The 24,329-nt window shown below is 49.2% G+C and overlaps 1 protein-coding gene across 1 annotated transcript; it reads right to left on the bottom strand.

Moving 5' to 3' along the window:
• Positions 1 to 757: 757 nt before the first annotated feature.
• On the bottom strand, positions 758 to 21,306 carry LOC311195516 (RNA-binding protein 27-like; the record flags this gene model as incomplete). The annotated part of the gene is made up of 21 exons (XM_084268918.1): positions 758 to 1,536; positions 2,431 to 2,541; positions 2,974 to 3,060; positions 4,015 to 4,206; positions 4,311 to 4,415; positions 4,805 to 4,969; positions 5,078 to 5,152; positions 5,671 to 5,793; positions 6,591 to 6,716; positions 6,836 to 7,093; positions 8,214 to 8,367; positions 8,643 to 8,790; positions 10,595 to 10,744; positions 12,758 to 12,892; positions 14,050 to 14,283; positions 14,842 to 15,099; positions 16,430 to 16,623; positions 17,209 to 17,315; positions 19,632 to 19,756; positions 20,545 to 20,663; positions 21,266 to 21,306. 21 exons carry the CDS (start codon positions 21,304 to 21,306, stop codon positions 1,450 to 1,452), a joined length of 2,994 nt encoding a protein of 997 aa, XP_084125044.1. The 3' UTR covers positions 758 to 1,449.
• Between the last annotated feature and the right edge of the window lie 3,023 nt (positions 21,307 to 24,329).

Here is a 24,329-nt window from a genome sequence, read left to right as displayed (position 1 = left end):
GATGCTGCTTTGGCTGGTGCTACACCCTGGCTGGGGCCCCGTGACCCCCAAGGCAGCTCAGCTGCTCAGAGCTGCTGCCACACAGAGCTCCTGCTGTGCACTTCGCTGCAGCCATCAGCCCGCTGGCAAACACACCGGTCAGCCAGTCACTGGGAAGAGGGGAGCATTCCTGCACCCCACGCTGGTTGTTTTGGGGAGGAACGTACAGAAAACGCCCTGTGTGCCACAGGGACAGAGGTGGGAAGGGGCTTCCAGCAGGAGCGCAGCCAGAGCCTGCAGGAGCTGCCCACAGTCAAGATCCTGGCTCCAGAACCTGAACCTGCTGTGCCCTCCTCTCCATCACAAGACAGGCGGCTCTGGGGGGCTGTTAGTATGGGGGTACAATACGAGGCCAGACTCATGGTCACACTAAAGACACCTGAACAACAACACCATGGTCCAGGGTAAATGAACGACCCCCCCACTGGCTCCACACTCCTCTGAAGACCCCTCACCAAAAGCTCTGGGCACAGCCAGTCTTGGGCAGGACACGGGCACGCTGCTGGCTGAATGCCTTTCGCTCCCAGCACTCCCTGGGCCTGGTCTGAACACAGGCTGGTACCGGGCAGGGGGGCAGCTGCCAGTTCAGCTGAGGAGCTGCAGGGGTCATTACACCCCTGCTCACACACACCGAAACGCAGCCAACAGGCTGCCTTACACATGAACCTTACACTGACACTACAGGAGGAAACCAACAGTGAGCAAACATCCCCAACAGTGTGTCACTGCTGATGCTTCTGTGAAGCAGAATCTGAAGAAACAAGAGTGAACTGGACAAATCACAATACCCTGTTAAATCGCTTCCTCCACCTCCTCTCTCAAACAGCAGTAGAACAGAGAAACCACGTGGCTTTGAACATACCAAAATAAACCATTTATGAATCCAGCCACAGGTAACTCATGCTGTAAGGGATTCCATAGGAAATGAAATGCTCCCCTCTTCAATTAGCAAATGAGGCCATTTTTTCTTTCATAACATTTAATGGAAGTTTGTGTCTTTCCCCCACCCCTGTAGTATTGCTAAATAAAACCTCTAATATCTTTTCAATTATAAACTAAGAAATCAATCACATTATAAAAAACCCAAAACAAGGTAATACAGGCGACACAAAAAGAGGACAAGAAAATACTAATATTCTCCCCTCCCCTCCCCCTTTTTTTTTAATTCTTAAATAGAAAAATCACCCTGGTGATCTGGGCAATTCTGTGAAGTGTTCCTGGGCCTTTAGCTGGCTTGGGACCACAGCTTGGGACCGAAATGTGTCTGTAACAAACTCTGCTCACTCTACGTCACATGGGCTGAAAAGAAAGTAAAGCTTTTGTTTTGGCTCATCAACTTCCTTAAATAAATGTTTAAAAAGATGTTGCTTGAACTATATTCCTAAAATTACACATTTCCAACATAAAGTTTCATCTTCTCCAAGAACGGGATTCATCCTCATCTTCATCATCATCATCATCATCTTCGTGCAAAAATAAATCTGAGGTGTCGGTCTCCTAGGTGGAGAAAAGAGGAACTTCAACCCAGGGGGTACTGCAACCCAGGGGGGGTACTGCAACACAGGGGGGGGTACTGCAACACGGGGGGGGTACTGCAACACGGGGGGGGGTACTGCAACCCAGGGGGGGGTACTGCAACCCAGGGGGTACTGTAACACAGGGAGGGGTCCTGCAACACAGGGAGGGGTCCTGCAACACAGGGAGGGGGGTCCTGCAACACAGGGAGGGGGGTCCTGCAACACGGGGGGGGTACTGCAACACGGGGGGGGTACTGCAACACGGGGGGGGGTACTGCAACACGGGGGGGGGTACTGCAACACGGGGGGGGTACTGCAACACAGCACCAGCTGTGCTTCCACCAGGTTCCTGGCCACCCTAGGTCTGGCTGAAATCTCAGCACACAGTTGCCTTCAGCAGGTTTCCCCGAAGGAACAGAAGCCTCAGGCACCAAGGTAGGAAGAGAGAGCCCAGCCTCACAGGGAGTAGGTACAAAGAACACCCCCTCTGAAACAACTGTTCTACATGGTGTTCAGTGCAGAGATAGGAAAACCTTTAGGAGCTTGAGGTGTTCAGAATGACAGGACAGAGTGTAGGTAACAGCCTGCAGCACTGACGCTGTGCAGTACAGAGATCAGCAGCCTGCACAGACCTGTCAGCTCTGTCACCTATGAACACAAATCAACATCCTGCCCAGAAAGGGGTTTTTTTCCCCTTTTCCTCTTTTTTCTTAAGTACAAAAGATGTACCCGACCTCTCAAACCCAGAGAAGTTTCTGGTGTGCGGAAACATCTTTTATGTCATCTCTCCATTGAGCAGAAACCTGTATCCTAGAAGAGCCTGTGGCTCTTGGATTCCTAGAGCAGTGAAGGGGTGTTTAACATCCTTTCATACCTCCTCCTTAGACTCCTCTTCCTCGATTTCCGTGGACACTGAGGGTACCTTGGGTTTGTACCATGAGATCTGTAGCCTTCGGTCTTTGAAGCAGGACCCCTGGTTAGCAGCCTGGGTGGCATTTCAAACCAACACATGTGCACAAAGAAGAGCAGGTGAGGAATGTGTGAGATCCCAGCATGGAGCCAGACCCACACAGCACACATTGAGGATTTCAAACATACAAGGCACCACCATCTACTTCAGTCTTCTGAGAGCAACTCCACTCAAACCCAAATCTAATATTGCTCATCTACCAGCAACCCCGAGCGATGAACAGAGCTCTGAGCTGGGACACTGAACCTTTACCAATAAAACTCCTAAGTTACCATTAAGGTAAACAGGAGGTATTCCCCCCAGCCCCGCAGGCACACCATATGCACTAGCAACAACCTCCAGCACTATCTAGCTCAAACAAGTAGGACCAAAACCTGCTAAATGTTAAAATGCAACAACAGACACATTTTAGAAATGTGGAAAAAATGAATCCATGATTCTACTTACATTCTCAGCCTCTGAGCGAGATTTAAATGTCAGAACAACACTTAGTGGGGAAACCTCTTCCTGAAGGTCTTCGATATCTCCAAATTTCTGTGGGAGAAACATCCATCAGGACCAGCAACACTCTTGCTCACAGCCACGATCAGCGTGTGCTACAACTGCAGAGTACTGAACTGCCACTGAAACCTACTTTTGGGACATAAAAGGGAGCCAGAGAAATCTCAGCTGCATCATCCAGCCACATGCAGCGTCTGCACCTGTATTGTGGAGCTGAAGCTCAGATCTATTGATATTCTAACATGTGGAGCTTAATTTTGCAGGAGGAAAGGAAATAAGGGCATTCATTTATAGCTCAGGAGTGAATTCAGAGAATTCACCACTTCCCTTATCTCTTCAGCCCTTCATTCCTGCACTTCTTTAGACCTGTTAAGCAAGTCCATAAGAGCTCATTAAATTGCAGTAGGAGGAATCAAACTTTGTTTTAGAGCTCCTGAATGCAGTCTTTGAGTATATTGCTGAGAAGAGAAAAAAAATGTAACCTGCCTAGATTAATTGATAAGAATGTGCATTTTTAGAATTTATATACTGCATAATTGGAGTGACCACAGCAATGATAGTTAAACACAAAAAACCCACCCCAAATAATTGAATAAAAAGAGGGTTTAGGCCTGGAGTACAAGCAGCACAAAAGAAAATTGTGGTCAACTTCAGATTTAATACGAATAGCAGAAGAAAAGCAGTTCAAGAGCCAGTGAGGCAACAGCTTGAGTAACAGCACTAGTTGCTTGTAAAAAAATTTTAGCAAAGATCTTTTAGTGAAGATCTTTTTAAACAAGACATCGTGTTTCCCTCTGAGGACTTCTCCCAGGTTCATGGCACTGTTACCAGACCAGGCAGCAGGCTGGGTTTTCACCAGATCACAGGTTCTTCATTGAATGTACCTCATCAGTGCAGGAGTAGTGGCCTCCCACCTTCTGATAAGCACTGAGACTACATTTCTCCTCCTTGTGTTTTTCTCTTTTTTCACTGTGACCTCATACTTACAGAGAAGTGCTGTAACAATTCATCTTTCTCCTCTTCAATGAAGCCTCCAACTGTTAGTGCTTTGGGACGATGATCCACCACCATATGGTTCAACATGCCCCTTCCTCTCCCCCCGCGGCCCCGTCCTCGTCCTCGTCCTTGTGCTGGCACAGTCTTTCCTCGACCAACGGGCAGAATGCCCAAGCGAGCAGCCTGTTTCAAGAGGGCAAAGGATGTACAGAGCCATCCTCCCCTGGGGAGGATTTAAACCAGCTATGCATCACACCCTTTAAGAGCACCCATCCAGACAAACCCACCTCTACTTGTAACTGATTGAGCTTTTTTCGCAGCTCAGTCGTGTCTTCTCCAGAAGAGAGTCTCTTGTGGAAGTCCAGTTCTGCATCTAGAAGTTCCTTCTGTGCCTGAGAGGAAGAGGTGCAAGAGGAGAAGATGGAAGGGAAAAGCAGAACAATGTGTACTCTTAATGTTTCATTCCACATCTTCAGCAATGCATTTATGTGAACTATATATCCATGCTGTCCTCTCGATTCAGTCCAGTTGCCTCCATGCCCCTCCACCAGCCCATTTGCTGAAGGACCCAGGATTCTCCACCTCAGAACTGGAACAAGCTTTAAGGAGCTACATGCAAAACTCAATCATCTGAGTTCCTTACACTCATAGCTTGCTTGTGCACTGTTATCACTCTCAAATTCAAAATATGGCTTGGGATTGTCTTCATCTAATGTTGCCATGTTAGGACATAATATTAGACATAAAACACAGATGGACAAGTGTCTTGTGCAATAAATACCTCTGTCTTGGACTTCAATTTTGATGGTGTAGAGGTTGCAGATGAAGTTTTTAATTCATCCTTTAACTGAGATATTTTCCCTGCTAGCTCTTTTAAGGTCTTCATTATTTCTGCTCTCTCTTCTGGTTTCATGGCCTTATTTTTCTCCAGCTTGGATATCAACATCTATGTAGTAATAAAAGAGCAGGAATATAAAATTCCAGGAAAAACAATGCTGAACAGACAAGTACCTAGAGATCAGAAAGTATCTGCTAGCAGACATTCCAGATTTACCTTCTGGCATTCTATCTGTTTTTCTAACATCTCTTGCCTCTTTTTCCTCATGTCTTGTTGGAGTTTCATTGCCTCCTATACGAGAAGAAAATGTTTCCAATCAATAAAAAGCAGTCTAGCATTATAAAACATATATCACATCTTCCTCTTCAATCTACAGAAGCAAAGGCCATCATGAACACCACTCTGCAAAGCACACAGGCATCAAATGTGTCTGATCCAGAGAACAAACCCCACGTAAAACGCTGCTCACTTCCTGCTGTGAAGTACTCTGCTAAATTTTGCCTTCAGACCCCTCCTAAGAAACAAATCACACGTTGCCATTTGTGTCATGTTCCTACAGAGATTAAAATCAGGGAAATCCTCAGGAAAACCCAGAAAACCCACATGTGACCAAGTGTGTGGAACGAGACACTCCCAGAGCAATGCTCCTCACCGATGCTTAACCTCAATGTGCATTACAAGACAGTCCAATAATGATGACACAGACTACACTAGTGCAGACAGCTGTTGGGCTGGGATACCTATTTAAGGGTACCTATCAAACCTTGACTTATACTGTGCTGTCAGTCAGTCAACGAATAGCAAAGTACCTGTTTTTTCTTAAGGGCTTCTTGCACATCGTGAGGTTTCGACCCTGCACCTGGCTTCATGGATGTCTTTAAGTTTGAAGAGCTGTAAACCATTTTTGAATGGCTTGTAGAAGTAGGAAATGTCTGAAATAGGAAAAGCATACAGGCAGAAAAATACGTGATAGCTTAAAATCACAGTGGTACACCATAAATGAGGCTGTGAGGAATGTGTTCCATGAAACTTCTTTGGGACAACACAATGAGACTAAAAGCCCAAGGCAGTTCAAACACATGCATGGAGGTGTTTGAACAGCCTAACAGCCAACTTGCTTGGAAGCAATCCTCTTCAATGCTTGTTTAAACAATTTCTGCAAAACATGCTTTCCCCCTCCATCCAAACCTCCCTCTGTATCCTGGTATCTAGTAGGAAGACCACTGAACCTGACATGCATCTGCATCACACTCAGCTTCGCAGCTATAGTCAGTCATCACACTTTCTGATCAAACAAGGCAGCAGAAGTCACCTGTACACTTCCTTTCTTAAGAGGAGACCTATGATACAGCTGCACTATGGTATCAGTGTGGATTCAACTCAGCAGGAATGCTATGCAGAAGTATTCTATAAGCTTCTAGCATTACTGCTTAAGGCACAGCTCCAGGAATTGCTAGGAAAGCCATCAGATTCACCAACAAAAAGCTGGGATCATAATAGGCTGTCAAATTTGTTCACTATGACAAAGTACTGATGCTTTGTCTCCAAAGTCATTGTCTCTTATATGAAGAGCTGATGAACCTCGGGAGCAGCACAGCTGCACAGAACGTTGGTGAAGGGAACAGAACCAACCAGGAACAACGTGCAATTTGAGTGGATAATTCATTCTCAGCTAATGGGCCAATGCTTTAATGGAAAGGATGATGATGGCCAGCCTTCATAAACACACCTGGGAGTCCTCTACCACAGCCCCAGACTGGCTTAAGTCAGGCTGGGTTCCACCTGCTGCTCCAAGGCGACGTTTCACTGGGACTTTATTAAGGACATAGGCACCAGATGCCAGGGGTTTATTTACCTGTGTATCAACAGATATTAAAGAGAAAGATTAGATCCTCTGCTTTTTCAAAAGTAGCAGTCACTTAGGAAGGCTGATCACCTTCACTGCTCAATCAGTAGCTGAGGAGAGCACAATACCTTTGACAGATTGCTGTGCATTGTTACAGCTGGGGTTGTGGTCAGGGCTTGCTGCTGCAGGTGGAGCTGGTGATGGAGAGACTGTGTGGGGGTCTGCTGCTGCTGCAGCAGGGGGGCCTGCTGCTCGCTGTCTCTGTGCCACAGCACCCTTATGAACCGGTTGTTCAGAACTGCCTCAGTGCTGGAAATCGCCTTCCTGGCCTCGTCGTTGTTCAAGTACTGAATCAGAGCACCCTCAGGATCGTTCTGGAAAGCAACCTAGATCACAAGTGCATTAGAATGCATGATTTCTCAGGGGAGAAAACATCTCAACCAGTAGCAAACCACCTACTAATCACCTGCAACAAGGAGTGGGATGTCCAGTGACATCAACATCCCAAAATGAAGGTAAAGCAGCCTCTGCCATTAAAGCCAAGTGCCTCTTGGCAGGTATTAGACATGCTTGTGGCAAAGCCTGTGCACAGTAAAATAAAACTTTTAAAAAAGGGCACCTTCACCAAACAGCATCATGTATTCAGAGCACTGAACTGCCATGGGGTACAGCTGAGGAGACCCCAATACTGACCCCAAAGCTCTGGGACTTTCCAGTATAATGACTGTGATAGCATGTTGGGTGCACAATGTCATTAGCAAGGGGCAGAAAGCACTACAGAATCTTTTGGGCTCTCCTGTAGCACCTGTCAGAATCCTGGCTAAGAACACTGTCAGACTGTCACACAAGACAGGAAATATTATGAGACCTCTTTCCAAAATTATACAGAAAGTTGCTCAAAACCTGAGCTGATTTTGATACTGTTAAAACCTTTACTAAAGCCTCATGAAGGCAAAAGCCAATGTATTCTGATGGAATTAAGACAATAGTACAGAGTGGACCAAGAAAAGGTTTCTCTGAGTTCGATCAACTACTCCAGTTCACCTCCATTAAGATTTCTTAAGGACGGTAGTTCAGCTCAGTATTCAAGGTGGCTTCAGGGGTTGGAGGGACCCTGAGGATCACAGAGCTCCAAGACCCCTGCCACAGGCAGGGACACCAACCTCCAGGCCTGGAGCTACACAAGGTTGCCCAGGGCCCCATCCAACCTGGCCTTGAACACCCCCAGGGACGGGGCACCCACCCCCTCTCTGGGCAGCCCCTTCCAGCCCCTCACCACTCACTCTGAAAGAACTTCCCCCCAGTCTCTCCTCTCCCCCTTCCCTCCTCCAGCTTCACTCCAGCCCCTTGTCCTGCCAGTCTCTGCCCTTTAACAAGCCCATTCCCCTCCTGTTCCTGGGGTCCCTTCAGGGACAGGAAGGCTGCAGTGAGGTCCCCCCACAGCCTTCTCTTCTGCAGGCTGACCCAGCCCAGCTCCCCCAGCCTCTCCCAGTAGGGGTGCTGTACCTGGATGTTCACAATGGTTCCAAACTTGCTGAAATGCTCGTTGAGCTGGGTGATGTTATTCAACTCTGGGGGAATCTTCCGAACTTGTAGCTTTGTATTTGTATACTGATTCTTTTTCAAAAATCCTGGCTTATTCTGGTTATTATTTGCTTGCCTAGAGAAAAGGAGAGTGAGACAGTGATTCAGACAGGCACACATATACTGAAGTAAAGCAGCAAATCATGAAAGGACATTTACCTTTTGTTTTTCTCAAAAACTATCAGTAGGCAGCAACAAAGGAGAGTGTCCTCCCACCACCAAACCCTTAGTCTCCCAGTTATGTGGACTGATTTCTGACCCACCCAGCTCATGTTACAGCACCTAGCAAACAGCTATCTTAACAGCAATAAAATGCATTCCAATTAGCCAACTGCAGTTATTAATTCTTACTTTCCCAGCCATGGTTTCTTTAATGATGGACATTCCATGCTACTTGGAGATCTTTTCCTGCTGTCTGGTTCAAGGACAACTCTAGTAACGTTGCTGCTATTATTTGTAATGGGAATGGGAGGTTCAGTCTGGATGATAATATTGGCAGCTGGAGGAAAGGAGAAAGCCTGGTGTTATTTACCATACATCAACTGAGGCAGGGAAAAGCTTTCACTTCAACAGCAAAACAGGAATGAGTTTAACAACACAAACATTAGGTAGGCTTTATCAAGTTGGTCAGTTTTGTTTATGAAGCTACTTCAGAGATCACTTGCTAGCCTAATTAAACAGTCTGAGAAAACAAACATTGAGTCCAGCCAGTGGGGACGAGCTTTTGCCCTTTAATATTAGTATTAGCTTGAAGAAACAAAGCTAAAGCTTTATCCTTCAGGTACTGAGAATCCAGTTTCTTCAGGAAAAGAAAGACAGGCAAAAAGAAAGACACAAATAAATTCCCAGGCTTCAGGTCAGAGTTCTGCAGCATGGCACAGGCTAAACAACCAACCACCTCTCCCTGTATCCACCTTTGATGGGGAAAAAGCAACCAAGAATGCTCCATCCCCATCACCCCTCCATCCAGTTTTCAGCAGTGAACTGTTAATGAAACAATTCTGGCATGAAATTATCCTCTCAGAGGCATCAGAGCCTGAAGCCACTTGTACAAGCACAAAGCTGAAGCACTAGATGCAATTTGCCAAGTGTCTCTTAACAACCTTTAAGATTATGCCACTGCTGCTGGCGTCCTGCATGTGTCAAATACTCAACCCCTAAAAAGAAGTCTGAGTTCTAAGTTGAATTTCTATGGCTTTTATATATGCCAGAGCTCTGCTGATTACAGTGGTGAGAACAAAGACTGGGCATTTTTGAGCACATGGTTTGAATCTCACTTTGGAGGATGATTTGAGAGCAAACCTTTCCCAAAGACAGCAGAACGCGCGGGCTGAAGCCCCAGCGCCGAGCGTTCGCCTGTGCATTACACCTCAATGAGCTCTTAGAGAGAATCCAGGGTCAGGAATAACACCCTAACCCTGCCTTTGCGAGCTCAGCAAGATGAAAACAGCAACAGCAGTTTCCTCAATAGCATTTAACTGTATTCTGTACAGGATGAGTCAGTGGAAGAAAATAGTGGGGAAAATAAATGTGTCTCATCTACTGAGTAAGAAACTGAAGGGTGACAGGGAACACAGGGGTTCTAGGATGCTTCTAGGGGCTTCTAAGAATGGGGTCAGGAGAAGCAGGAGGGAGGAAGAAGTTATGCTAGCAGAACAAACATTTCTTTAAAGAGCCTTGACTTGTTCTCTCCCAACAAAGAGACTTTGCACGTGTTACCACGAAGAGACTCCATCCACTCTCATCCAGCTGAGGATGCAGAGCTCCTCAGAGCAAGACTGGGGCTTCCATGGGCCAGGAGAACTCGGATGCTTGTTTGAGAGAGAGCATCTGGCTGACAGAGTGAGACCACCAAGTACAAAAACATGCCACAGCAGTTCCCCACCTTCACAACAGGGGAGGTGAGTATGGGGACCACCACCTCTGTGCTCGAGGTCCTAAACGTACCCTTGGCAACCAAAAGCAGTCTGCAGACCGCACCGCTGAAAGCCATCTCCCTGCACCAGCCTTCCTCCTAGAAGCACCCAGCACCCAAAAAGTGCCTTCATAGGCCAAAGAAGGATAAAAACCCAACCATCAAAAAGCCTTTGTAACATTCCCAAACAAGTGGTTATTTTTCAATCAAAAAGGCTGCTTTGACTTTAAAGGGGTTATATTAGCATTTTAAAAAGGCAGAGATGTCTGAAAATTGCCCAGAAATGCTGGATCTGTGAGAAAAACTATTGCTTTCAGCCTGAAAAAGGGGAAAAATCAGTGTAGATGGTCTTGGACAAAAATAGCAACAGACTAGAAACCCTTCCTACCTCTTGGATTTGTATCCATCTCCCCAGATGTTAGGCCAATTAGATTTGGACGCTGCGTTTGTGCTCTCGTAAAGAACTGTCGATACTGAGATCTACCAGCACTGGTAATACTAGGAGCTTCGGGGTTATAGCCATCTGGCTCATATGTATCTATAAAAAAAGGAGAGAAATGAAAGAATTTTTCAAATGAGTTTAAGACTCAGGGTTAGTTTTCCTTTAAGGAAATGCAAGGACCTCCAAGAATCAGAAATCGTTTTGGATAAAGAGAAGAGAGAGAAGAGGTCGTACAGCCAATGTGTGTAGCCATTAAAACCCTAAACTGAACCTCACACCCAAGACTATTTGGGCACAGACTCTCTTCTTCTTTTTTCCCCTCTTTTAATAAAATCTGATTGTTACTGTTTGTCAAAATTCTACACATCACAATAATTGAGTATTGCTGATGAGCTGCCTGAAAAGGAGTGAGAAGTCTGCACAACCTTCATGTCTTACAGTGTGAGTCTGCAGGGCCCAAGATGCAAAGAGATTTTCATTCAGTCTTTGCTGCCCAACCCTCCAGCTTTGGGAAGAATGTACATAAATGAGATAATGAGATTTGAATAAAATCAAAGAGAGATGAGAAATTGGGGAATTTGACCAATACTTACCTATTAAATTCTCCTAATGTGTGGAAGAGTGAGAACAGCTGCCTTCCTCCAGTAAGGTACTAATGATTATTACAATTAAAAGGGGCAATCATGAGAACACAGGTAACAGAATTGACTCGTATCATTCCTCCAGCCCAAGGTTCAAACCAAGGATGATGTGTTTCTTCAACAACAAAAGGAAAAGCAATGCAAGAACTAGAATGAATGAAGTCTGTGAGAAGCCTCCACAGAAACTCGGTACAGCCTGGACAGAAACTAACACAAGGGGACCTGACAGACAGGAAGCACTCTCATGTCAAGTCCTTATCCCACAGCAACAATGAAGACTCTACAGTTTAAAAGAGATGACCCAGAATTTCAATACCCATGTTTTACAGTTGAGTTTCAGGCTCTGCCAAGAGCTTCCATTAACCTTGCATGAGCTGAACCACAAGTTCCTCCTCCAGGACTTGGCATATGACTGATGGCAAGAGGGCAACCAGCAGCTGCTACAATAACAGTCCAAGAACAGGACATGAGAATCCCCACAGAGGTCTGCAGAACAGAGTTACATCGTGCAGCTGAGGCCAGCAATGCCCTGTGAGCTGCAGCAGACAGAATCACCTGTTAGAAGCAGTTCTGGAGCTGAAGGAATCAGATGGGAACATCAAATGCCTGGCAGCATTTGGAGATAACTGAGCAGATTATCTGACAAGAGAGCTGAGTGACTGAAGTTCTGAAAAGTATGGGAAGTCACAAAGGAAAGGACCTGGATCATGAACTAGAGCCCTGCTTGGAGTAAGATTCAGAATACTTAAGTAAAAAATCCACAGATGGGAGTATTATAAACCCCTGAGATTGAATCATCGTATTTTGCTCAGGTAAGACATGGAAATGCTGTTAGTCCTTTTGCTATCCAAGAAACGTAAGCTCTGCTGGATTTCAATTTAGCACTCTAGGGTTCTCCAAGCTACTTCTCTTCATGAAAACTGATGTTAAAAATTGAAGCCCTGCTGAGGCAGATGGACATGCCCAGTGGAAGCCATCCTTTTCCAGTTAGAAAGTTACAACTAAGTCAATTTCAAAAAACCCTGAAAAGCCCTAACATACAGGAAGGCTGCAGAGTACTGTGATGCACAGCTGAATCTCTCTCATCTGTAGTAACCATAACCAGACAGGAATAAGGACTGAGCAAAACAGTAATTACAAGTCTGGAGATCCACCTTTTGCCTACTGATGTTCTACTGAACACCTTGGAGATGGAGGAATCCCTTTTTCTATGCAACAATCCCACTGCTTTGAGCCTATGGAACCCAAATAAACCTCCCCACAAATGGTCTTCCCTCTGACAGTGACAGAACACTACTGTTTCTCGCAGCAACAGCAGACAAAGCCCTGACCCCAAGGAAAGCATCAGACTTCTTTTTACACTTGTATGTACTGGAGGAAGACAGAGGCAATAATTTCTAACCACACACCAACAGAGGGATTTTAGAACTCTTATCTCAAGCACGTGTAAGAAAAGGGATTTGCTTACGTTCTGACACTGTATACAGGAGGTTCTGGGGTAAAGGAGGAGGTAGCCTTGCTCCCACGGGTGCAAGACTGGGCACTGCACTTGTCCCAGGCTGGTCACGGTTATTTATCAAGCTTGACTGTGTTAACGGTGGTCCTACAATGACACCATAGAACAGATCACTAACAGAACTCCACAGGTTAAATGTGCAAACAATTCAATGCCATTTGTTTATGCCTTGTCATTCAAAAAGCCCTGCCCAGGTAAGTTACTCCGATTCAACACCTCTTTTCTTTCCCAGAGAGGACAAAGCTTTAAGGGGAGGAAAAAAAAGGGGGGGGGGGCAGGGGGGAATGGGAAAATAAGTGTCTTTTCTTCCCCAGAGGATTATTGCTGTCAGAGCTTGCCTTAGGTAACACAGCTCCTTCCCCAGCTCTGCCATGGAGAACCAAGGCTTGCTCAGAGTGAGGGATCCTATTGGCAAGCTAGATTACAGCATTAAAACAAGAGCTACAGGGCAAAAGGCAATCACTGACAAGGGATGTGTCTAGCTATTTTTGCTCTGCTTGCACCACATACATTCATACATACATTCCCACTTACTAATTCTCAAAAAAAGGTCAGGGAGTTACACTACACCACCTACTGAGTCACAGCCACAGTCAGAGCACACGTCAGTCCACTCCACAGCAAGCCAACCCACCCACTGAAAGGCTTGTGCACAGTTTAGAGTTAACCCTCCATCAAATGCTGCCCTACCCCAGAGCTGCCTGTCTGACACACCCAGCACAGCACGCATTGTGTCGCTGAACAGAGAGAACCCCAACCCAGCACCCACCTATCTAACACACTATTTCTTCACAGATTTACATTGTAAGATACAGTAAGGTAACAAAAACACTCAACAGCCTTGGAGATCACTGTTGAGCTAAAACAGACCTTAGATGTACCAACTATCTACCACTAAAAAGCTGTCCAAATATAACACAGAGAAATTTATTAGAGCTTTTAGGAGACTAAATCTCAACATTAGTGCATGAGGGGAGAAAACAAAAGCTAGTAATCCAATTGTCAGTGATCAACCCAAACAGCACCAGGATTGGGAGATAATCTGAAAGACACCCCCCTGCTTCCCCACCCAATTTACGTGACTGAATCTGGAGTGTAGGAACACAGTAGCTTACAGTCTGATTTCCCAGGATTATTTGGAGCAGCACGTGGCTAGCAAAGAAACTCAGGCTTGTTACTTCCAACACATTTTCTCTCCCAGGAAGAGGCGATGTAAAGCAACACAGAACAATGCTTGGACTTACTTGGAACAGGGAGCACCACGGGAGGGGGTGCCTGCGGATGAGCCTGGGGGACCGGCAGCCTCATGTTACGAGCTGGACCGGGCAAAGGGGGCAGGAGCATACCAGGAGGAGGAGGGAGTCCCGGAGGTGGTGGAGGAAAAGGAATCATACTTGGCAAGGAAACTTCATCTACTACTAAAGGATCGTTTCCATGATCAAAGTGGCAAAGATCCCCAAGCACACAAAACCCTCGCTCTGCAAAACAGGACAGTTAATAGGCTTTTTAGAGAAAAACCACAGCAGCTGTCAGCGATGGGTCATCTCCCTTTCTGCTGGTGCTTCTGAGTAGAGAAAACATGCAATCACTGATCAGGAATCACATTACCAGACAAGATTTCAAAAGAATTCAAATGAGAATGACTGTTGATAAAAGCATACCTACATACACACATACATACACACAAGCTGGGGAGAAACAACAGGTCAGGAGCACCACCTGGTTCATAACGAACACATCAGAACCTGTAATCTTCATCAGAAGCACCAGAGGGTGAAACGTTCACCAAGCACATACAGAACTGTGAACAAACTCTGAATGTTCTTACCCAGCAACCAACAGACTGTAAGTAAACTGGTTCCAGTAAGCCTAGCTATTTCCCCAGTAAAATACAGGTCATACAGGTATCTTACATACCAGGTCTACTCCAAGTGCTATTGTGTCTTGGCTCGCTGCCTACATTTACTGAACACCTAAAAAACCATCACAGGATAACTGAAACAAGGTGCAAAAGCAAAAACTAAGGAACAGCTTACCATCATAATCCCGACATCTTCTCTTGGGAGGAGGGTTTCTGCCGAAGGAACTGGGGTTGCTGTGATTGTTATAGAAATTGGACCAGCTCTCCGTTGTGCTTTCGAGGTGATGCGCAGGTGCAATGACAGTGACAGCACTGGGAATAGACTGTGCTGAGGAATACTGCTCAGTGGATTTACTGGTAGACACAGACACAGGGTTATATGAGCCTTCCACATCATTTCTTTCACTCTTGAATTTCGATCGCTCTCGGTGATCTGTTTAAAACACAAAAGTTAGGTAACACCTTCCTGCTCTCTGCCAGGTATCACAGCCCTGAGGAAAGGTAACACACAACACAATAACCTTCCCTTAAATACTCAGTATTCTGTATGCTAAACTGTTCTTAAGGAGCTCAGTCTTACCAATGGAAGAAGAACTAAATAGAATGCAAACATGTTTCTTTGCAAAATGTACATTGATTCCTCTACTCCCCATCCCATCCTGTGTTACAGCTTTCTATTCTGAAGTCAAAAGAGGAGGAAAAAGGCTGAAACAACAAACCTGCACCCTGCCCTTAACTAACGCAGCCTCAACTTGCATTGAAGTCTATTGTGTTCTGTGCCTCTTGTTTTTCCAATAGACCTGAATGAGCCCTAAAAAGAACAGCAGAACACACAGTACCACCTGCAGTTACAAAGAAACCTTCTCTAAAAACACTAGCAATGAAGTGACAAAGCAGGTGACACTCTTTGTGGAAAAGAGATCTTTGGGGGAAAAATAACAAATAAATCAACAGCTTTGCCAACAGACACAGCACAAAAATACCAGCTACTGCTACCCACTGGTATACACCTGTGGATAAATCACAGAACCACAGCACCTCCCGAGCTGGAGGAACTCATCATCAGTCCAGCTCTTGGCTCCACACAGCCCAGCCCAGTCAGAGGTGGCACTGAGGGCATCGTCCAGGCGCTTCTTGCGCTCAGCCCAGCCCGGGGCTGTGACCCCTTCCTTGGGGAGCCTGTGCCAGTGCCTGACCCCCCTCTCAGCACAGAACCTCTTCCTGACACCCAGCTTAAACCTCCTCTGGCACAGCTTCATACTGTTCCCTCAAGTTCTATCCCTGGTCCCCAAAGAGAGGAGATTGGTGCCTCCCACTTTGCTCCCCCTTGGCAGGAAGCCACAGACTCCCATGAGGCCTCCCCTCAGCCTCTTCTTCTCCAGGCTGGACAAACCAAGGGACTTCAGCCTCTCCTCATAAGAATTCCCCTCCAGATTCTTCCCCATCCTCTGGACACTCTCCAATAGTTTTATGTCTGCCCCCAGGACTGGAGGTGAGGGCCCCCTAGTGCAGTGCAGAGAGGGACAATCCCCTCCCTGGCCTGGCCGTGCTGTGCTGGATGCACCCCAGGGTAGAGTTGTTGAGAAGTCAGCAAAGAAGAAAACAATCCTGTTAACTCTTCTGCTCTGAAGAACGGCATCTTCATCAATAATTCCAGGGACACAAAGCTCTCAACATCTGTTTGAGCTGCTCAAGGACATCTACAGCCTGCCAGACCATGCAGTAGGCAGGAGAGGCTCCCAGGCAGCACCTCGGGTACTCACCAGCACTCCGGCTCGACTCCCGGTCTTTGCTCCTTCCCCGGCTGCGGCTGCGGCTTCGGCTCAGCCCTCGGCTCTTACTGCGACTTTTACTCCGGCCCCTCCGCCAGCCAGACTTCTCTCTGTACAGGTCACTCCTGTCGTAGTACCTGTCATAGTCCCTCCATTTCCCATCATCTCTCTTCTTCTCTCTGGTTCTGGAAAAGACACACGTAGAGCGTGTTGATGAGAGAGAAACCAAATCACAACCAAGCTTGCAGCAAGGTAAGGTGCTGTTCATCCTTCCCACCCCACCTGCACAGCACAACACTCCCGTCACAACTCCTGACATGACAGAAAATACAGAATCTCAAAGCTGCATCAGTCTCATTTGAAGAAACCAGCAAGGGGAGGATGAAGAAGAGTTGGGAAGGTGAAAAACTCTGATGATCAAACACAGAACATGTTTCCAAAGATGTTGACAGTGTGTGAATAACCATCTCCAACTCCAGAACACACCTCCCTCCCCCAACAATGCTCTTCATTTATAGCCAGGGCAAGAATGGACCTGATGACATTCCTGGCACTGTAATTCGAAAAACAGCCATTTTTTTAGAAGAGACCAACTCCTAGTGAAGGGTTCTCATGCACACGAGCAGCATACAGAATGCACTGCAGACAGAGGAAAGGAGGGAGGAAATGCTCTCAGTGAGAAGTCCCTACCTACGAGGTGAAAATCCAGAGTTAAAGATTGCCAGTAAACACAGAAGAATATATTAATGGATATTTTGGTTCAAACTAACCTTTGCTCACTGGAATCTGTGCGGCTTCTCTGTGGACTGGAATACTTCTTTTTCCTGCTGTCCCTCTCTTCTTCAACTGACTCTTGAAAATTCTGTTTAAGAGACAACTACCAACCAAGGAGGAGTATCACTGATTTGAAACTAAGAAAGCCAGACCAAGATTCTCTTTGAGTTAGCACCCCATATATAAACAATGTTCAAGTTCCACTTGCACAGCACTACACGTCATCAAGTGCTGGAGGTTGTCGGGTTTTTTTCCCAAATATTTCAAGTTTTTTTGCAGAGGAGGTGCCCCAAAATAAAACTACTTTTATACTTTGTTTTTAATCAGGATTCATGGAAGGTGAGATCTCCAGCCACTCTCTGTCCTGTTAGAGTTCTACAAACGAGGTATCTCCTGAATCTCCTAACTGGAACACAACTGAGGAGAGTTACTTCTCCAAGGAGGCAAATCACTCATTTATGCTTTGAAATAAATGCTTGAAAGGGAAAAACCCATTCACAGGGTTGAACTAGTCACATCACTTGCTGGCCACGACAAGAGCCGTTCTAGAGGTCTGTGAGCTGTACCAGTGCTGTGAATCCCTCTGAACCAGCGCTGTCTTTTCGCTGCTGTTGCTGCTGTTCTACACTGCTCACAAGTTACTGTAACTTTGGGTGACAAAGGTTACATGCACTAATCTATAAATTATTCTTTTCCCATTAAAACAAAACAAAAAAGGAAGGCTTCCTGCATCCCTGCTCAGGATTCTCCAGGGAGACAACCTGGCCTGACAGGGCACAGCCCAGCCCAGCCAAGGCCCTATCTGGCATCTGGGGTCCCTTCCAGCCCTGACTTAGCCAAGACCCTACACCTGGTTTGGTCTGTATCCTCCCTTTGCAGGAGGCACCTGATACACTGAGCTCTTTGACAAATCATTAAGGCCCTGCTGATGCTGAAATAACGAATTAATGTCCTGATCCTGTAGAGTTGTCCTATAAAGCTGTCCTAGATACTGGCCTTATTCCTGCCCCCTCATCCTGGCCAAGCCCCCAACTCCTCCCTTGGTTAAGCCAGCTGAAGGCAGTTCTGCAACTCCTGTCACAAGTTATGCCAGTACTTTGAGAACTGACTGGAAAACCAGTACAGTTAAAGCCTGTACAGTGGCAAATTATGAACTGCCATCGCCAAAGCTACTTCCATAAACTGTCAGGATTCTGGGTCTCATTCTCCAGTAAAAAAGGACATCAGAAAAAGAGAAAAAACCTAAAGAGCAACTTGAATGTAAATCAGCTGATGAATCACACTGTCAAACAGGGACCCACATTCCACAACAGGATATAATACAGCTTTGTTTGGAGTGACTGACAGATTTCCATCTGCAATTACATGTCACCTTCATGGCCATCAGCCAATTTTAACTCTGAAGAGAGAACAAATAACTCCAGCAAGGTCTTTCTTTCATGTTATTTTAGGTTCACAGGCAAAGGCACAAATCTGAACGCTCATTTAGAGCACTTGTCAGGAAAACAACACTCCCCATGGTCCGTTTATAAAAAGAGCAGCAGTTTGTGCTCTTAACACTGTGTGACAGCAGCGTCCCTGGAGCCAGGGGGAAAGGACTAGAATGGCATACCTACTCTCTGACTTTATTTGCACCTTTACTGCAGTAATTAAGACACACATCCAGCCTGGAGTACCTTTGCAAACAGTGATCAGAGCACGTGGAAATAAAGAACATTCACTTTGTGCTATTTTTTCCCCGTCTCTCTCTCAAAGCTGGTAGGTTATGATACTACCAACACAAAGAAGGGGTCTCTTGTCCTGGAAAATCAACAGCTTAGAGGAAAAACCCAGCAACCTTAGACAGGCAATGGCAGATGATTATACAATACACAAACAGATTTAGATACCTGTGGAAAAATATAACTCTGTTTTTATCAAAAACCTGATTTTTTTCCCCATTTTTGTCAATTAAACTTAAAACAAGAGAAAAGAATGAACTGTTGGTACTCGAATGCTGCCTCGCTTTTAAAAGGAACTATCAGTACAGAGGCTGCCACATTTCACTGATTTGAAGCATTACAGAAAACATGTACAGTGATTTCTACTCCACTCAGAACATACAAAATCAGAAAAGGAAGTGTTTTGGAAGGGTATTGCTTCTTCCCCCTCTTTTAAGCCCTTTCAAATCATTACCAGCTTGTATTGCCAGGGGTGTCTGAGTAGGCTTCCTGAATGCTGTTAATCCAGATCAAAGGTAGACTCCTACAAAGGGATTTTAAAATGTCCTTGTCTGAAAGGCCATCTCCCATTCTAATTCAGATGCACAGGCATTGTAAAGATCATTAGTCACAATAAGGTGGATTTTTCTTTCACTGCCTCAAGTGTACAGGACAGCTCATTTGAAAATTAGTGGCAGGTAGACAGAGAAAAAGGTTACCTCCTCCTTGACTTCTTCTTTGTCCTGACCTGCAGGCTTTGCTTCTACTTTCGTGGGCTCAAGAGAAGGAAGGTAACTCTTTGTGTACAGACTTTCAAACAGTTTATCTACAAACCCTGAAGTTTCTGAGGATACAGAACACAAGAAAGTATTGTTACATATTGATTTAAGGGCATTGTTCTATTTCCCAGAGAAGTCCCCAAAGAAAAGTCATCCAGGAGAGGAGGGCTGCTCACAGCAGCAGCTTAATGAACAGCAGTCCCATTCAAGGGGCTGGAATGACGTTTCTGGAGCTTGAGGTTGTTTATCTAGACACAGAAATTCATCAGGTATACCAAAGACAGAAACAGAGAGTTTTCCTGCAATCACAGTTACAACTTTGAAACGTTCTGCGGGGCAAGGATGGCTGAGACTTATGGTCCAGGTATAAGCAGCCTCTCGATGGCACTGTGTGATGGCAACGTGGCACATCACTCACACAAGACTAATCACCACTTTCCATCAGACTGCCCAAAAAAGCCCAATAACATCCTCAGTGAGTGCCAGAATTTCAGTTGTTTAAAACCTTAAATTTGAACCAAATGCCTATGAGAAGCTCTCCAGAAGCCTGAGAGATTAATATGGACCAGGTTTTCAAAAGTTATCAAACACCTGCCAGGGAAACTCTGGCAGTGTGCCTGATACTTTAACCAGCTAGCTTTCATTTCAGAGGATTTCCTCCTACCCACCAGGAACCAGACCAAGCTACACAACTTCACCTTAGATTTTTTTTTAAATCACAGGATCTTTATTCCTTCACCCCCTGTAAGAAACATTCAATTCACAGGTAACAAGAAGTATTTGGAAGGCATCCACAGTGCCCCATCCTCCCTCCTCCCCCCAGTGAGAACCACTGAGCAGGTAAGCACAGTACCTTTCTGCAGAAAGACATCCAGCTGATCTGCACAGAAAGCCTTCAGCTCTTTCTCTGGCTTGTCTTTCTTGACTAACGCCACGACATAGTTGGCCAAGGCTGAGGGGTCTGCGTCACATCTGGGGAGAGAAAGAGCCGCTCTTGTCTGCAGCAGCACCCCGACACAGCCGTGTCACAGAACACACCCAGCAGCACGTGTGTCAGACACTCTCCTGACATCCCACACCGCTGGGATGGCTGAGCCAGCAAAGGTCCTTCCCAATTACAGTGCGATGGTTTAGTTGCCCTGTGACCTCCCCACACCTGAGGACATTCCCAGTCCTTTTCTCCCCCCAGAACTTTGCTTAGGAAAACCAACTTCTCCTCTGTTGTACCCAAAGATCCAGTCCTAGGGCAGCACAGCAGAGGCCATGGCTCTTGCCTGACTCAGCACAGCACCACCACCCAGTACCGCTCTGCAGAACAGTCCAGCCAGCACAGGGGGGTCACTGCACAGCTGATGTGAAGTGGCTGGGGAGCATCGGGCGGTTGTTAATGTGAAAAGTAGTTCAGAGAGACATTGCAAGAGTGCAGGTTAAACACACACACAGAGACACGTTCTGCACAGCTCAGGTTACGGTGCTGAACACACTGGGGTTCTCCTTCCCCAGGCCTATTCCCGTGCCCTCACGTGTTACAGTCACCCCTTAGCACTGGTAACGTGTCCGAAGGGTGCAGTTACCCATCCGGAGCCGCGCTACCCAAGCCCTTGCCTAGTGCCATGAAGGCCAACGACAGCCAGCTCTGTGCAGCAGCACTCTGCTCCTAACCAACAGATCAGGTACCATTTCAGATGCCATTATTCTCCTGCTAGAAAAAGTCCACGTATGAACTAGACTAACAGTGTTCAGTGATCAAGCAACAGCTCCTCACTTTGCCTCTCTCAAAAGATGCGGATGCAAGCTATCAGATGGTGGGTTGGGACCTGAGAGTTTGATGGTTTAAAGGGTTTTTTTAAGGTTAATATTTAGAGATGACTGTGTGTTTTCCAAGAACGTTAACTATGGAAATAGAAGGAAACAGTATAAAGTATACAGACCTCAAGAAGGAAAAAGAAGATAATCCAGAAAGCCAACAAACAAGGTGGTGACTGGTTAGAGCGAATAAAACCCCTCACTGAGCAGCCAGCCCAGCAGCTCTTCTCTGTGTTAGTTTGCTCGCCATTCCCAACATCCAATGAAAGGCACGTGAAACGCAGGAATTAACAGCAAAGAAACCACAAATCTACAGATTTTACGATTCTGCACAACTGGCTACAAAGCTCCCATGTCAGTAAGGGAGACGACCCATCACTCCACAACCCTTCCCATCCCCTTCTGCAAACAGTTCCTCCGAGGCACAGCACTGCACGAGGCGTTGCAGGAGCGTGCACAGGGGCCATGCGCTCCTCCAGGTTAACCACCGCTGCCTCTGCACCCTCGGCTGTCAGGGCCCACCAGCTCATCCCACGGCTCTGCCACTGGCCCTGGTCTCTGTCCCTGTAGCGCGGCTCTCAGACAAAGGGACGCTGGGCAGCACAGAGGGGCCACTGGCACTGACCAAGGAGCAACAGCCACGCTCCAGCCTAGACAGGCTTTCAGAAGCACCTGACCAAGCATCAGAGAGACCCTTTATCGTACAAGGGAAAGCAGGGAAACCCCAGAGGGTTTTCAAAGGGCTGCTGCTCAGTGACTACAGCCGAGCCGAGGCCCATTTAAAGTGCCGAGAGGAGCGTCGGCAGCAACACCGTCCGACCGCCCGTTGTAACCGCGCCTCCCGCCGCTTCCAGCGGGCCCTGGCTTTGCTGCGTGGGAGCTCTACGGCTGGCGGCTCCCGACGAGGCGCCTGCCCGGAGGAGCCGCCGCCGCTACCGAACTCCGCGGGGCACCGCGCGCACCTCCGCGAGCAGCTGCGGCCCGCGCGCCCCGGCCGCCCGCCCCGCCCCGGCCCCGCACCCGCCGCTGCCCGCGCCGCCCGGTAACCGGCCCGCGGCTCCGGCTCGAGGGCTGCGTTACAGACCGGCCCTCAGCGGCGGGACAGGGCGGCCCGTCCCCGCCGCGCTCCGCGAGGGCCTAAGGCCGCGGCCGGCACGCAGGCCCGGGGACAAAAGGCCGGAGCCGGCGCCCCGGCCCCGGGTAAGCGCCGAGCCCCGGGCTGAGCGCTGCCAACCGGCGCCGCCCGCGAGCGCTGCCCGCCCGGCGAGCCCCCCCTCCCCTTCCCCTTCCCCTTCCCCCGCGGCTCCGCGCCGGCCGCGGGGCTGCCCCGGCCTCGGGTGCGCAGGGCCCGGCGCCGCCTCGCCCGGCTGCCGGGTTCGCCGGGCCCCGCTCCGCTCCGCTCGGGCCCGCGGGAGGCGCCGCGCCCGCCCCGCACCCGCCGGCGCCCGCCCCGCCGCGGGGAGCCGCCTCCCGTCACGGCGCGGCCCGGCCCGGCCCGGCCCCCCGCCGCACCGCCGGCCGGGACGGCGCGGCCCCCGCCCGCACTCACATCGGCTCCAGCAGCTTGGCCAGCCAAGACTTGAGAGCGTCCACGTTCTCTATGATCATGGTGACCCCGCTGCTCCCCCCGGCTCCGCTCTACACCATCGCCGCCGCCCGGCCGGCCCGGCCCGCTCCCCGCCGCAGTCGCTCGCCCCGGCCCCTTCCCCCCGCCGCGGCCTAGTACAGGAACTAGCCGCCAGCCCGCAGCGCGACCTGCTGGGCGTGCCCGGGGCGGGACTAGGCCGCCGACCGCCAATCGCACGGCGGCGCTCGCGCCCCGCGAGCCAATAGCGGCCGCCAAGAGCCCGTCCCGAAGGTCAGCGGAAAACTAGCGGGCTAGGTGGAGCGAGCACGCGAACCGTGTGCGACATCTTGGGGGGGGGGCTCTTAAAGGGGCAGCGCGGCCCGGCGCGCGGGCACCCGCCGAGCTGGCGCCCCCTAGCGGCCCGGAGGGCTTTCCCCATGCCGCGGGAGCGCTCGGCCCTGGGGCCGCGGCAGCAGCGGGGCCGCGCGCGCGGGGCGGGAGCCGGACTCCGGGCGGCAGCGCTGCCGCAGGCGGCGGGCAGCGGCCTCCGCGCTAGAAAGGACCCGCCCCGGGGGGGCGGGGCGCTCCGTGTCCCGTGGGGCGCAGGCCCGGCAGCATGGCGGTGAGTGCGGCCCGCGCGGGAGAGCGGCCCCGGGCCGGCCGGCCCTGGCTGGCGGCGGCTCTCGGGGCCGCTCCTGGGCACGGGCCGGCCCTGGCGGGCAGCGCGTGCGGCAGCCCGGGCGGGCGGGAGGGGACAGGCCGGGGCCGGCCGGGCCGGGCCGGGCGCTGCAGCGTTCCCCGGTCGCCGCGGGGTCTCCGCTGCGCTCCCCGGGCCGTGGGGCGCGCAGCCCCGTGCGGGTCGGCCCTCGCCGGCACCGGGGCGGGTGCGGCTCCTGGCCCAGGCGCCGCGGGGGCACAGCCCGGCCCTGGGGCCCGCGGGTGCGGGGCCGCGGCGCGGCTGTGCCGGGGGAACAAGGGAGAGGCCGCGGTAACGGGCTGGAGCCGACCCCAAGCGCTTTGCTGGGCGAGCTCCGAGCCCCGGCTCGGGCAGCCGAGCTGCCAGGCGCCGTCCCGCGGGGCACAGCCGGCGTCCCGGCCCCGCTCCCGCCTCCCGTTCGTCAGCAGCGAGGCGAGCGGCGTGCGGCGTGCGCGGGTGTTCTGGCAGCTGCGGGGCGCTTTGCCTCGGGAAAAGCTGGTCAGCCCTTTCCTGGAGGTCTCTGGTCTCAGAAGCCGTGTCTGCAGGGTCCAGGCTCGCACAGACCACG

Source organism: Gallinula chloropus (assembly GCF_964237585.1).
Source record: "Gallinula chloropus genome assembly, chromosome: 10".
Classification (NCBI taxonomy): Eukaryota; Metazoa; Chordata; class Aves; order Gruiformes; family Rallidae; genus Gallinula; species Gallinula chloropus.
This window is presented reverse-complemented; position numbering and strand designations above follow the sequence as displayed.